The sequence below is a fragment of the Oncorhynchus nerka genome, linkage group LG12, assembly GCF_034236695.1.
Source record: "Oncorhynchus nerka isolate Pitt River linkage group LG12, Oner_Uvic_2.0, whole genome shotgun sequence".
NCBI lineage: Eukaryota > Metazoa > Chordata > Actinopteri > Salmoniformes > Salmonidae > Oncorhynchus > Oncorhynchus nerka.
The window spans coordinates 34972818-34985205 of record NC_088407.1 but is presented as its reverse complement, the minus strand read 5'-3'; the positions used below and the strand labels follow the sequence as shown (position 1 = coordinate 34985205).

Below are 12388 nucleotides of genomic sequence, written 5' to 3'. Positions count from 1 at the left end.
CGTTTGGTTGACAGGAGGTCCTGTATTATCCTATCAATACAGAGCCATCCACATCTTTACAAAAATAGAGGCGCACAGCAATAATGAGCTCAATTTGGCATCTGCGTATCCCGGGGCGCCGCAATTGCGTCCCATCATCCATACGGCGCCTAAAAACACATTTTCGAATCAAACAGTCTGTTTGAATTGCCCAAATAGTCATTGTAAGTTCTATACTAGTCTTGATAGATGCGTGAGCCTATGCAATTATACATTTACATGACATTTTCATTTAGATGTGCTTATCCAGAGAGACTTGGTTGAATGCCAAGTTTCAGAGGAAACCTGCAAGTAGATCCTTAAATATGCATCTGCAACAGCAGAGCCAGGAAGATAAAATAATGTCTTTAGTAAAAGGAGTGCATTCGAATCCACACAGCCTGAGGGTTGCGTCCCAAAATGGTCAAGCACATTGATAGAAAAGTTGCCATTGGAGAACATGGTTTATGAAACAAATCTAAAGTAAAGCCTGATGGCCAAATAAACCGGAATAGGTAGAAAGCCTACGCAGACCAACAAAAAAAAAGAAAGACTAGTTCAGTGACAGGAACGTGCATTTAAAAAAAAAAGCTTACTTTGCGGCAGAAGTATCACAAATTTAAATGAAAAAAATAAATTAGACATGACATTCATGAATCCAACATTGATAACTGATTCAAATAGTTAAAGATCAAATTTACATAAAGAGATGGGCGAGTCAAAAATCCATGGAGGCTATACAAATGTAGTGCAGGACAGTGCCAACATCTCATGGAAGATTAACACATGGAACACCAAAACCGACACTCAGCCCACCCCCCTCAATGAAAATACATAGCACACATGGCTTCCAAGCTCATAGGAAATCACTACATACACTATACTTTAAAACAGAAATACTGTGGTCTTGACTACAGTGACCATGGTCATGGTCTGGCTGTTCTCTAGCTGCTGGAGCTTGAGGGCCAAAGCCGGCAGCAGATCGTTCAGCTGGCAGGAGAAGGTGAATACATGATGGGCCACAGGTTCGTTCAGCAGGGTGGTCAGGGAAGACGACGAGTCTGGCCAGACCGGGAAGGGTAGTCCAGACGGGGGCGAGGGGGATTTGGATGAGCAGGAGGAAAACATGTCAGAGGCTGTGGACAGGGCTCTCCCATCGAACAGCTGAGTGTAGGCACCCCCCTAGGTGGTGGAGTCAGAGCCTCTGATGTTGCCGGGAAGGTTGTGCTGGATGCAGCAGTGGGTGCTGTAGAGGCCGAAGCCAAAGGTGCAGCACAGGGCCCCACAGGGCCTCCAGTCCTCATCGAGAAGATTGAAATACTGCCACTGTTGATTTTAAAATATCTTAATCTTGACCCAGTTCCCGCGTTCCCTTTAAAATGAGGCTCAGCTGTGCAACACTAAACGTCAGGGGGGCGTTCGAATCCAACCAACCAGATAAAATGTAGCTAGTATTCATTAGCAACCAGCCAATTGCGTTGAAGCTCTGCGACAACGTTGCAGTTTCAGCTCCGGATGAAACCGCCCCTTATCAAATTAGACATCATCAGAGGGGCAGCACACAGGCGCAATAAACGTTTGTCAATTATCAACGGTTCAGAAATCCATATTCCTCCCTAAAATCTCACCAGAAGGAACAGGTTGATGGTTTCAGCCATGGTATTCTCATTTTCCTTATGTTGTTTACCGAACAAGCATCAGGTGACTATTTTTCAGGAATACTCAGGTACTTCAATTTATTAGTTTGTTCTTGACCAGAAGACCTATTTTGTTTACAAACTTACGAAGAAAATTGAAAGCTGTATTTCTTTTTTATGTATACAGTAACTAAGATACTGTTTTAAAGGGCATACAGGTCTGCTCTGACTTTACACGATTATTGCTCTATTTAGTTATTAATACTTATTTCCAAAAAAGGTCTTAGGAACGTTTATATGTAAAACATTTTTTATTCAATTATTTAATGATCAGTTTTCATATGTACTTAAAATAGTAGGTACCCTTTTATTTAAATTAATTATTTGTTGTTTTATTTCTCAGAATAGTTCCTGATTACACTAAAGAGGGTTTTTAGTCTCTCTTACTACAAGAACCCTTGGTTTGGTCTTGAACATAGTTTTCAGTTAAGTTGAATTTCAAAGCCAGATAACGTCTAGCTCAAAGGTTATGGAATAAGCTATTTTCACTTTAAATTGACTTAAATGGTGCAGATCTCGGTTCCTTATCGTTTACGTTCACTGCTCCTACGTCTTTGACTCATCCTACTACAGTTTATACTTTTATATAATCTTTGTTGTTTTGTCTTTGTCTATAGTTTCTCTTAACGCTAGGGGGTTACGAAACAATGTGAAGCGCAAGGCCTTATTTTTATTTGCTAAACAATTTCGAACAGATTTTTGCTTTTTTCAAGAGTCTTACTCAATTTCGGCTGATGCCAACTTCTGGAGGTCACAGTGGGGCAACGATATTTGGCTTTCCCATGGATCTGAACGCTCTGCTGGTGTCACTACAATGAAAAATACCTTTGGTGGTAATATTCTACACTCGGAATGTGACCCCTTTGGTTACTTTATTTGTCTTGTGATCAGTTACAATGACATTACGCTCATTACTGTAAACTTCTACAGGTACAACACCAAACACGAGAATGATAAGTTGCTTGAATCTATAGAGAAATACTTAATTGGTTATCTAAATTTCCCAATTCGCTATTATTGATAGGAGGGGACTTTAACATTACAATAGATAATTCAACTGATAGATGGCCCCCAGGTAGGCCAACCAATCAGAATTTGGGTTTAATACTTTTTATGGAAAAGTTTGATCTTACTGATATATGGAGAGAGAGGTTTCCGGCTGAAAGATCATTCACTTGGAGTAACAAAACAGGTTCCAGACAGTTCAGAATAGATTTTTGGCTTATATCCAAATGTATTGATAGTGAGTGTGTTACTACAAATATTTGTACTACTGTCACAGACCATAGGGCTATTTACATTGAGATCAAAATATTTACCCCTGATACGAACCTTGGTAGAGCATCCTACTGGAAGCTAAATAGCTCATTATTAAATAATGATATAGTTACATTTGAGGTTGAAGATCTGCTCTCACACTTTTGGGAACGGGCTTGTGAAGAAAAATCTTATTGCAAGAACTGGGAGCTCTTTCAATTTGAGGTGTCCAAATATCTTAGAAAATGTGGTAGTAATCTTGCTAAGACCAGAAGAGCTGAGGAGGAAAAGGTGATCATTAAGATAACTTCCCTTTCTCAGAGGTCTCCAGCTGACCTCTTGGGGGAGGAGAAGATGGAACTAATTGAGTTACAAAATAAACTGGATAATATATATAAATTAAAAGCAGGAGGAGCCTTTATTAGATCTAGGACAAAATGGATTGATGAGGGAGAACAGAATTCATCCTATTTCTTTAGACTTGAGAAATTTCACTCTAGAAATAACACTAACCATAAGTTAAACATTGATGGTGTTATTACAGATGACCAAAAATTAATCGCTAAATACTGTAGCAATTTTTACAGAAAATTGTATAGCTCTACGTACTGTCAGTAATCCACAGTTGTTTTTTAACTCACTGAATAATGTTCACTCTATCAGTGATATAGAATCTAAACAGTGTGATGAACCCATCAAAGTTGAAGAGATTATAGAGTCTATCAAGCATCTAAAGAACAATAAATCACCAGGTGTTGATGGAATTACATCAGAATTTTACAAATTATTTTCTGAACAAGTAGCTCCCTTCCTATTTGAAGTCTTTTTCGAGAGTATTAAAAACAATGTTCTTCCTCCTACAATGAGTCAGGGGTTAATAACACTGACACCTAAGCCTAAAAAGGAAGTGCTGCTCATCGATAACTGGCGCCCAATTTGTCTTCTTAATAATGACTATAAGATATTAGCCTTACTACTTGCAAAAATACTTGAAGCTCGCATCCGCTACAAGACCATGGTGCTTGCCTACGGAGCTGTGAGGGGAACGGCACCTCAGTACCTCCAGGCTCTGATCAGGCCCTACACCCAAACAAGGGCACTGCGTTCATCCACCTCTGGCCTGCTCGCCTCCCTACCACTGAGGAAGTACAGTTCCCGCTCAGCCCAGTCAAAACTGTTCGCTGCTCTGGCCCCCCAATGGTGGAACAAACTCCCTCACGACGCCAGGACAGCGGAGTCAATCACCACCTTCCGGAGACACCTGAAACCCCACCTCTTTAAGGAATACCTAGGATAGGATAAAGTAATCCCTCTCACCCCCCCCCCCCCCCCTTAAAAGATTTAGATGCACTACTGTTCCACTGGATGTCATAAGGTGAATGCACCAATTTGTAAGTCGCTCTGGATAAGAGCGTCTGCTAAATGACTTAAATGTCATGTAAATGTAAAATAATTAAAGAAGTCCTGGATGCAATCATTGATGAAACACAGTCTGGCTTCATGAGGAACAGACATATTTCTAACAATGTCAGACTAGTATTAGACATACTTGACTACTCAGACCTAATATCTGAGGATAGCGTCATATTATTTTTATAAAGTATTTTACACAGTAGAGCATCAATTTCTCTTCCACTCCCTTGAGACACTTGGCTTTGGGAATTTTTCTGTAAGGCTATTAAGACTCTCTATGCAAATGGTAACAGCTCTATCAAATTGAAATATGGCATACCTCACCTAGGTTTGAGTTAAAGAGAGGAATTAGGCAAGGTTGTCCTATCTCTCCATACCTGTTTTTATTAATCACCCAACTTCTTTCAAATTCTTTCAATAATAGTCCTGTACAAGGTATTTCCATAGCTGGTAAAGAAATTATTATAAGCCAGCTGGCTGACGATACTACACGTTTTCTGAAAGACGCTAACCAAATTCCCATATCGATCAATGTGATTTACAATCCTTTTCCAAAGCGTCTGGTCTATATCTTAACATTAATAAATGTGAACTCATAGCTGTCAAATATTGTGTGATACCTTCATATTATGGTATTCCAGTAAAAGAAGAACTTACATATTTAGGCATAACCATTACAAAGGATCAGAAGTCTAGAGGCTTACTAAATTTTAACCCTCTTATTTAAAAAACCCAGAAGAAACTAAATAATGGCTACAGAGGGACTTATCTTTAAAATGTAGAGTCCTAATAACCAAGGCTGAAGGTATCTCTAGACTAGCATATGGTGCTCTATCTTTATATCTTGACAGTAAAATAAGCAAGGAGATAGACCAGATGCTTTTCAATTTTCTTTGGAGAAACCGTACCCATTACATTAGGAAAACTGTTGTAATGAACACTTGTGAGAATGGCGGACTGAATTTTCTGGACTTTACTACTTTAGATAATACTTTTAAGATCAATTGGATAAAACAATTCCTAAGAAGACCCATTTCTATCTGGAATTGTATTCCTCATCATGTCTTCTCTAATTTTGGTGGCCTTAACTTCATGTTGTTTTGCAATTATAATATTGACAAAGTTCCAGTGAAACTTTCTGCTTTTCATCAGCAGGTTTTCTTGTCATGGTCCTTAATTTATAAACACAATTTTTCTCCACACAGATATTATATATGGAATAATCGGGATATATTGTATAAAAATACCTCTGTTTTTAGAATATTGGTTCTGAAATAATATCCTATTGGTGAGCCAACTGGTAAATGCAGAGGGTCTTTTACTCAGTTATAAAGAATTCTTATCACTTTACAAGGTCCCTGTAACACCTAAAGATTTTGCAATTGTTTTAGATGCCATTCCCACAGGTGTTGCTATGTTATTCAGGAACGTGTCAAGACCTGACCCTCAGAGCCTACCCTCTATCGACCCTGTTGACTCATCAGTAGGAAAGATTTGTTTCTCTTTTGGTCCATTCAACAACAGAGAGATACGATCCTTGTTTCAGCAGGATGTTGTATCTATACATTATGTCATGCCTTATTGGAATGGATTTTTTGATAATATCTGTTGGAAAAAAAGTTTGGATGTTGCCACACACATACCTACTTGTTAACAAAATTAAGGATGTTTCCTTTAAAATTATTCATAAATATTATCCTGCCAACCACTATATGAAGAAGTTTAAGGAAAACCAACTCAAATTGCTCCTTTTGTAATGACCACCCAGAAACAGTGTTGCATCTTTTTTGGCATTGTATGCATGTAAGAAAACTGTGGCAAGACATCAGTAGGTTTATAATTGAACACATTTATGAAGATTTTATACTATTGTGGAGAGATGTACTGTTTGGATTCTTTACATACAATAGAAATAAGCTGAAACATTTTTATGTAATTAATTTCATTATTCTTTTGGCCAAATTTCATATACACAAATGTAAATTTACAAACAGAAAACCACATTGTCGTACCCTACAAAAAGAAATTGAACTGTATTTTAAGACGGTTAAATGCTCTACTAACAAAAAAGCTGTTAGAATTGTAAGTACAGTGGGGCAAAAAAGTATTTAGTCAGCCACCAATTGTGCAAGTTCTCCCACTTAAAAAGATGAGGCCTGTAATTTTCATCATAGATACACTTCAACTATGACAGGCAAAATGAGAGAAAAAAAAATCCAGAAAATCACATTGTAGGATTTTTAATGAATTTATTTGCAAATTATGGTGGAAAATAAGTATTTAGCCTTCCCAAATCAATACATGTGCTTTATGTATTGATTTTAAAAAAAAAACGTTTGCCAATTACTTCTGACTACTAACGGCAAGCCCATTGAGAACAAACACCTATTCTGGCAATTTACACCACAGTTGGTCAACCTCGCACCCGTGTCATTTGTTTTTTAAATGCTGTCTGATGTAGGAAAATATAAACCTTTGTGTGATCGTGATTGATAATGCCCTCGTTTGAAATGAATAAAATACACATTTCATGTTTGGGGGACTCATCTAGCTTGGGTTACAGTATTTATAGGAACACATTTAATGTGAGATGTAAACACAAATGATTCAAATGTAATTACTTTTGTCACTGACAACTAGGGGACAATGCATTTCATACACGCCCAGAAAAAGTACTCACATGGAAGAGAAATGTGTATATGACCACAAAGAAAAAAAATCTTTATTTATTTTCTTATCAAGATACATTAAAAGGATACAGACACATTGGAATAAAAAACACTTGAGAAAAAAATGTAATTGTAGCATAATTATCTCTCCAACATACAAAATTCTAACCCCCTCTCCATCCCTCCCAACTGTTTGATGGCCAACCATCCCAGTCTCCCATCCCAAACCCACTCAATGACAGAGAGCAATGTTCACATGTACAGTATTTTAACCTTCTCCAAAATATGAAGTAATTACAAGCTTTTTTTAAAAGGTTTTATATAAAAAAAAAACTGACATTATCAATAGGCCAAGTTTTTTTTCTTCAGATTAGTATTTTCACTAAGCATTTTAACACTTAAAATTTGTTTTAGAAACATTACAAAAGCCCACATTGGGACCAAACTTGCATATAAATCCTTCATTTCTACCCCAGTACTGGTTGTCAGTTCCCAATGCCTGAGGGAGCATGAGGAATTATAATATCCAATTAAGCATCGATTTAATCTAACGCACCCTTTCATCATAAAACACAAAAAGGTCAAAAACAGATTCAAACCAAATCAATCCACAAGTAAAGACATCACCGGAGATTCCTCTCCCATCATATCATTAAAAACATGACTTCTGTACCCAAGTCAATACATATTGCTGCTTTAGTAATGACATTCTGACGACCAGCTCGTAACATAATTTGCCATGTCTGTTCAAAAGCAAGAGCGAAACAGTCCATTGTCATAACTGCTGTGACTTAACCTATGGGTGGTCTGAATGCATGTGTTATACGTACAGGTGGCAACATGCACAGGGGCCATCTTAGAATGGACTTTTACACACCTTGAATGTTTATGGCTTAATTCGGTCTCCTTCACTAAAAATAACCCAGCTTTCTCACAATAAGGGCCTTAAAGACAACAGCATCTATTCCGTATGTCTCAAACCACAGTAACCCATCAGATCCACATCCAGAACACACTTTTGAATATCTTCCAAACCTACATGAAATGAATGTCTTCTACCCTGTTAACCTACATTACACCTTTTCCTAAACCATTACTCTCTCCTACCATTGTATTGATGATGCAAGACCGTTGTACTCGAGAGGTCGTTCTCGCAGGTCAAAACCAAAACGCACCCCAAAGGCTTTACAGAAACCGGATGGGTAAAACGTGGCTGTAACAAGCATGACAATCAAGTGATAGGAGACAAGGCAGGACTCAAATGGATAGTGATGACAAACAAGAAAAACAGAGCTCAAACTACTAGGGGACAACAGCATTTCCCCCCCTCACTATCAAACCATCAAACGTAACTTCTGTTGGCTTGTGGAGAGATAGAGGGGGGATCAGTTCTTATTTGGGTGTGTGGAAAGGGGGCAGGGTGATAGTGCAAATTAAAGTCTAAACAGAATGAGTGTCCAAAAGTAGAATATGATTATTTGACAAGTATGCTTGAATGATGAGTCATACAAAGTACTTCACCTCAACCTCCCAGACCTATGAAGGAACATGGTTTCATTAACATCTAAATAGACTTTCCCGGAAAAATAATAAAAATAAACATGCTATAAACTCCTGTCCCATTTAGCCTTCCCAATAGAAATAGAATAACTAGAATGGACATTCAGTCAAATTGCCGTGGTCTGAGACTTTGTCCCTTCTAGTATTTCCATTTCTTTCTATGGCCTTCCCACATCCCCAACCAAATTGGTGTCACCCCCTCAAAAAGCTGCAAATATTTACACAAATAAGACCTGGAGGAAAAAATAAAGTGTTTTAACACCATTATTTCAGGATGAGAAATATTTCAGAGTTTAAATTACAGAGTTAAAAATATTTGCCATTAAAAAAGGGGAGCAAAATAATTAAGCAAAAAGAGCCGGAATAAAATACTACAAAGCCCAAAGCCTAGCGCGTGTATGTGGGTGTAAGTATGTGTAGAGAAGTAATGTTGGCATGTGTATGTGTGAGCTCAATGCAAAGTATGCATGTGGGTGTCACTAAAGTGTATGTGTGTGTGTGGTGAGCAGCACGTCAGCTTTTGGGAGGTAACAGAACAAAAAAAATATGACAACAGAAAACGACTACTGGACTGGTATGGCGTGCGCTGCTGCACTAGCAGGTGGGCGTGCAGGGTGGTGCGCCCCCCGTGTCGCAGTGGGTCTCAGCGCCCCCCTTAGTCCTCCAGGACGATGGGCTCGCTGGTGCTGGATGGCAGGGTGGGCAGAACCAGGGTCCGGGGACCTAGGGGCAGCTTGACCCTGACCGGGAGGTGAGGTTTTCTGGCTGCACGCCGCATCTCAGACTGAGTCAGGTGTTTTCTCAGAGCCCTTGAGAGGAGAGAAACACACAACACAGTGAATTAGCTATAGGACTGACAAGATCCACATCTACACACCTAGGAGTCTAATGTCAAAGTGCACAGGTGCAAAGAAGTGAATCCTTCTCGTCTTCAAACTAGTTGAATGCAATATTACGCATTAATCAACAAATGCAACCTTTTGGATAAAAAAAAAATTCTCCCATTGAATTTACTGCCATAGAGACCTGATTGATACCCTTTATGTCAGGTATTCCATGTACAACAAATGTATAAAACATTAGGAACACCTTCCTAATATTGAGATGCAGCCCTTTTGCCTTCAGAACAGCGTCAATTCATCGGTGCATGGACTCCACAAGGTGTCAAAAGCATTCCACAGGGATGCTGGCCCATGTTGAATCCAATGCTTCCCACAGTTGTGTCATGTTGGCTGGATGTCTTTTGAGTGGTGGACCATTTTTGATACAAATGGGAAACGGCTGAAAAACTCAGCAATGTGGCAGTTTGACACATTCAAACCAGTGCGCCTTTCACCTACTACCCCGTTCAAAAGGAACTGACATTTTTTGTCTTACCCATTCATACACAATCCATGTCTCAAAATCCTCCCCCCCCATCTACACTGATTGAAGTCGATTTAACAAGTGACATCCATAAGGGATCATAGCTTTCACCCGGATTCACCTGGTCAGTCTGTGTCATGGAAAGAGCAGCGTTACTAATGTTTTGTACACTCAGGGTACGACACTGTATATTTTTCAACACAAAAAAAAGGACAGAATCTAAATTAGTATCCTCAATTGCTGCTTGCTACTAGATACAAAAAGTACTCTGTACAAAAGGACAGTACCTGGTGTCTTTCGTGGCCACAAACACCACGGGGTTGGGTGCGTCTCCCTGGTTCACTTTCTGACGCTTGATCACCGACTGTGAGGTGGTCCTCATGCCCGATGTGAACGGCCTCCCATTGGTGGGGAACGGCAGCCCTGCCGCCTGTGACTAAATGAGAGAAGAACTGTGAGGGAAGAAGTGTGTGCGCTGACGCGGTGTGCCACGCAAGTGAGTGTATGTGTGTAGCCACTTGGCCCAAGTTGTGGTGATGCTGCTTTGCGCAAAGGTAGAGGAGGGAGATGGACAGATGGTCAGTGGTAGAACCCGACTGATATGGAATTTTTGGGTCCGATACCAATTTTATGGAAGCAAAAGTGACCGATTACCAATACCCCTGCCGATATAGTTTTTATTTTTAGAGGTGGAATAAAAACATTTTTTACCCCAAATGTTTTTTGCACAAATTGTGCTCCAAAGGATAAGCAGACACTCTAAATTATGATTTCTTAACAAAATATTTCAAATGTACATTTAAGAAAATTTTCTGGTTTACAGAATATCCATCAAAACCAACTTTATCCTCTATAAATACGACAGTAAATACAAATCTATTTTAGTTTACCTTTTTAGCTACCACTTAAAGATATGCCTATCTACAGCAGTGGATAAGAAGTATGTAGAAGTGTTTGTGCTAAACCACCACAAAGGGTGGCTGGCTGAATTAAACTGCCTCAAAGTAAATCTGAAACTGCACTGTTCACAAATAAGCTTTGAAATGCAGTAACATGCCGTTTGTAATGTCACCACTAGGTGTCAGCATTTGTATTGAGTAGATATACTACAGGGTTTACAAGAATCAAAAGGTCATGCAAACACTTAATGGCAACCTAGCAATGCGAGTATGTTATAACAAGCAAAAGCTAGCTATTCATTACGACAATGTTTGCTTCATTACACTGTTATACAATACAATGTTTTATTTATTTAACCACTTACCAGCTAAGTTGACTGAGAACACATTCTCATGTACAGCAATGACCTGGTGAATAGTTAGTGGAGAGGGAATGAATGAGCCAATTGGAAGCTGGGAAAGATTAAGGGACCGTGATGGTACAAGGGGCAGATTGGGAATTTAGCCATGACACCGGGATTAACACCCTTACGATAAGTGCCATGGGATATTTAGTGAGTCAGGACACCCGTTTAACGTCCCATTCGAAAGACGGCACCTTACACAGGGCAATGTCCCCAATCCCTGCCCTGGGGCATTGGGCTATTATTTTTTTAAGACCAGAGGAAAGAGTGCCTCCTGCTGGCCCTCCTAGCAGCATCTGGTCTCCCATCCAGGGACCGGTCATGATCAACCCTGCTTAGCTTCCGAGACAAGCCAGCAGTGGGATACAGGGTGGTATACAAAATGTATTGGCTATACATTTCAACTGCAAATGGCGACTGAAAACATTTATTTAATTTTTTTGTAATGTAGCAGATGTTCTTATCTAGAGCGACTAATAGTAGTGAGCGCATAGATTTTTCGCACTGGTCCCGTGGGACGAGAACCCACAACCCTGGCGTTGCAAGCGCCATGCTCTACCAACTGTGTCACAAGGGACATGCAGGCAAATGCTTTCCACACTGGTTTTAGTCGCACGTTCTAATTTAGCTAGCTAGCTAACATTAGCTACTCATCTCATAAAGAACGCAAACAGATGAATGATAGAACTGCAGCAAATGTCTTGCTTTTTTCAGATTGCATATTTGGGAAAACTAAATAAATAAATCCCATAGCTCAAATAGGCCCAGACAGTAAGAGTTATTTTTGTATCTAGGACGAGTGTCAGCACATAAGTAGAACAGATTGCTAGCTAGCTAAGCTAACTACCTTGCTGGCTTGATAGCTAAGCTAACCATGTTAACTAAGTGAGAATGTGATGAGGACAGGGCTGCTTGCTTGAAGTGTACTTTTGATGATTTACCTATTCAAATACACTGGCTGTAACAAGCTACTCACTGTCAAACCACCATGCCAACTCGTGCACATTCTGACCTAGGGCTGAACGATGTTCAATGAGCAGCTGGTAGAGAGCCCTCGTCAGGCAACCATTGAAAATAAAAATGACCGCAAATGTGCAGATGTATTT

General features: G+C 39.5%; 1 protein-coding gene across 2 annotated transcripts in view; it reads right to left on the bottom strand.

The window, feature by feature from the left end:
* Window positions 1–7079: 7079 nt before the first annotated feature.
* Window positions 7080–12388, bottom strand: part of LOC115138182 (metastasis-associated protein MTA2-like) — a 32167-nt gene continuing 26858 nt past the window's right edge. For both annotated transcript variants that reach the window (XM_029674737.2, XM_029674738.2), the window contains 2 exons: window positions 10267–10415; window positions 7080–9423 (listed from right to left, as the gene is read on the bottom strand). In XM_029674737.2, coding sequence (XP_029530597.1) covers window positions 9270–9423; window positions 10267–10415 — 303 coding nt within the window. In that variant the 3' untranslated portion in view covers window positions 7080–9269. The remainder of the gene's footprint in view (window positions 9424–10266; window positions 10416–12388) is intronic.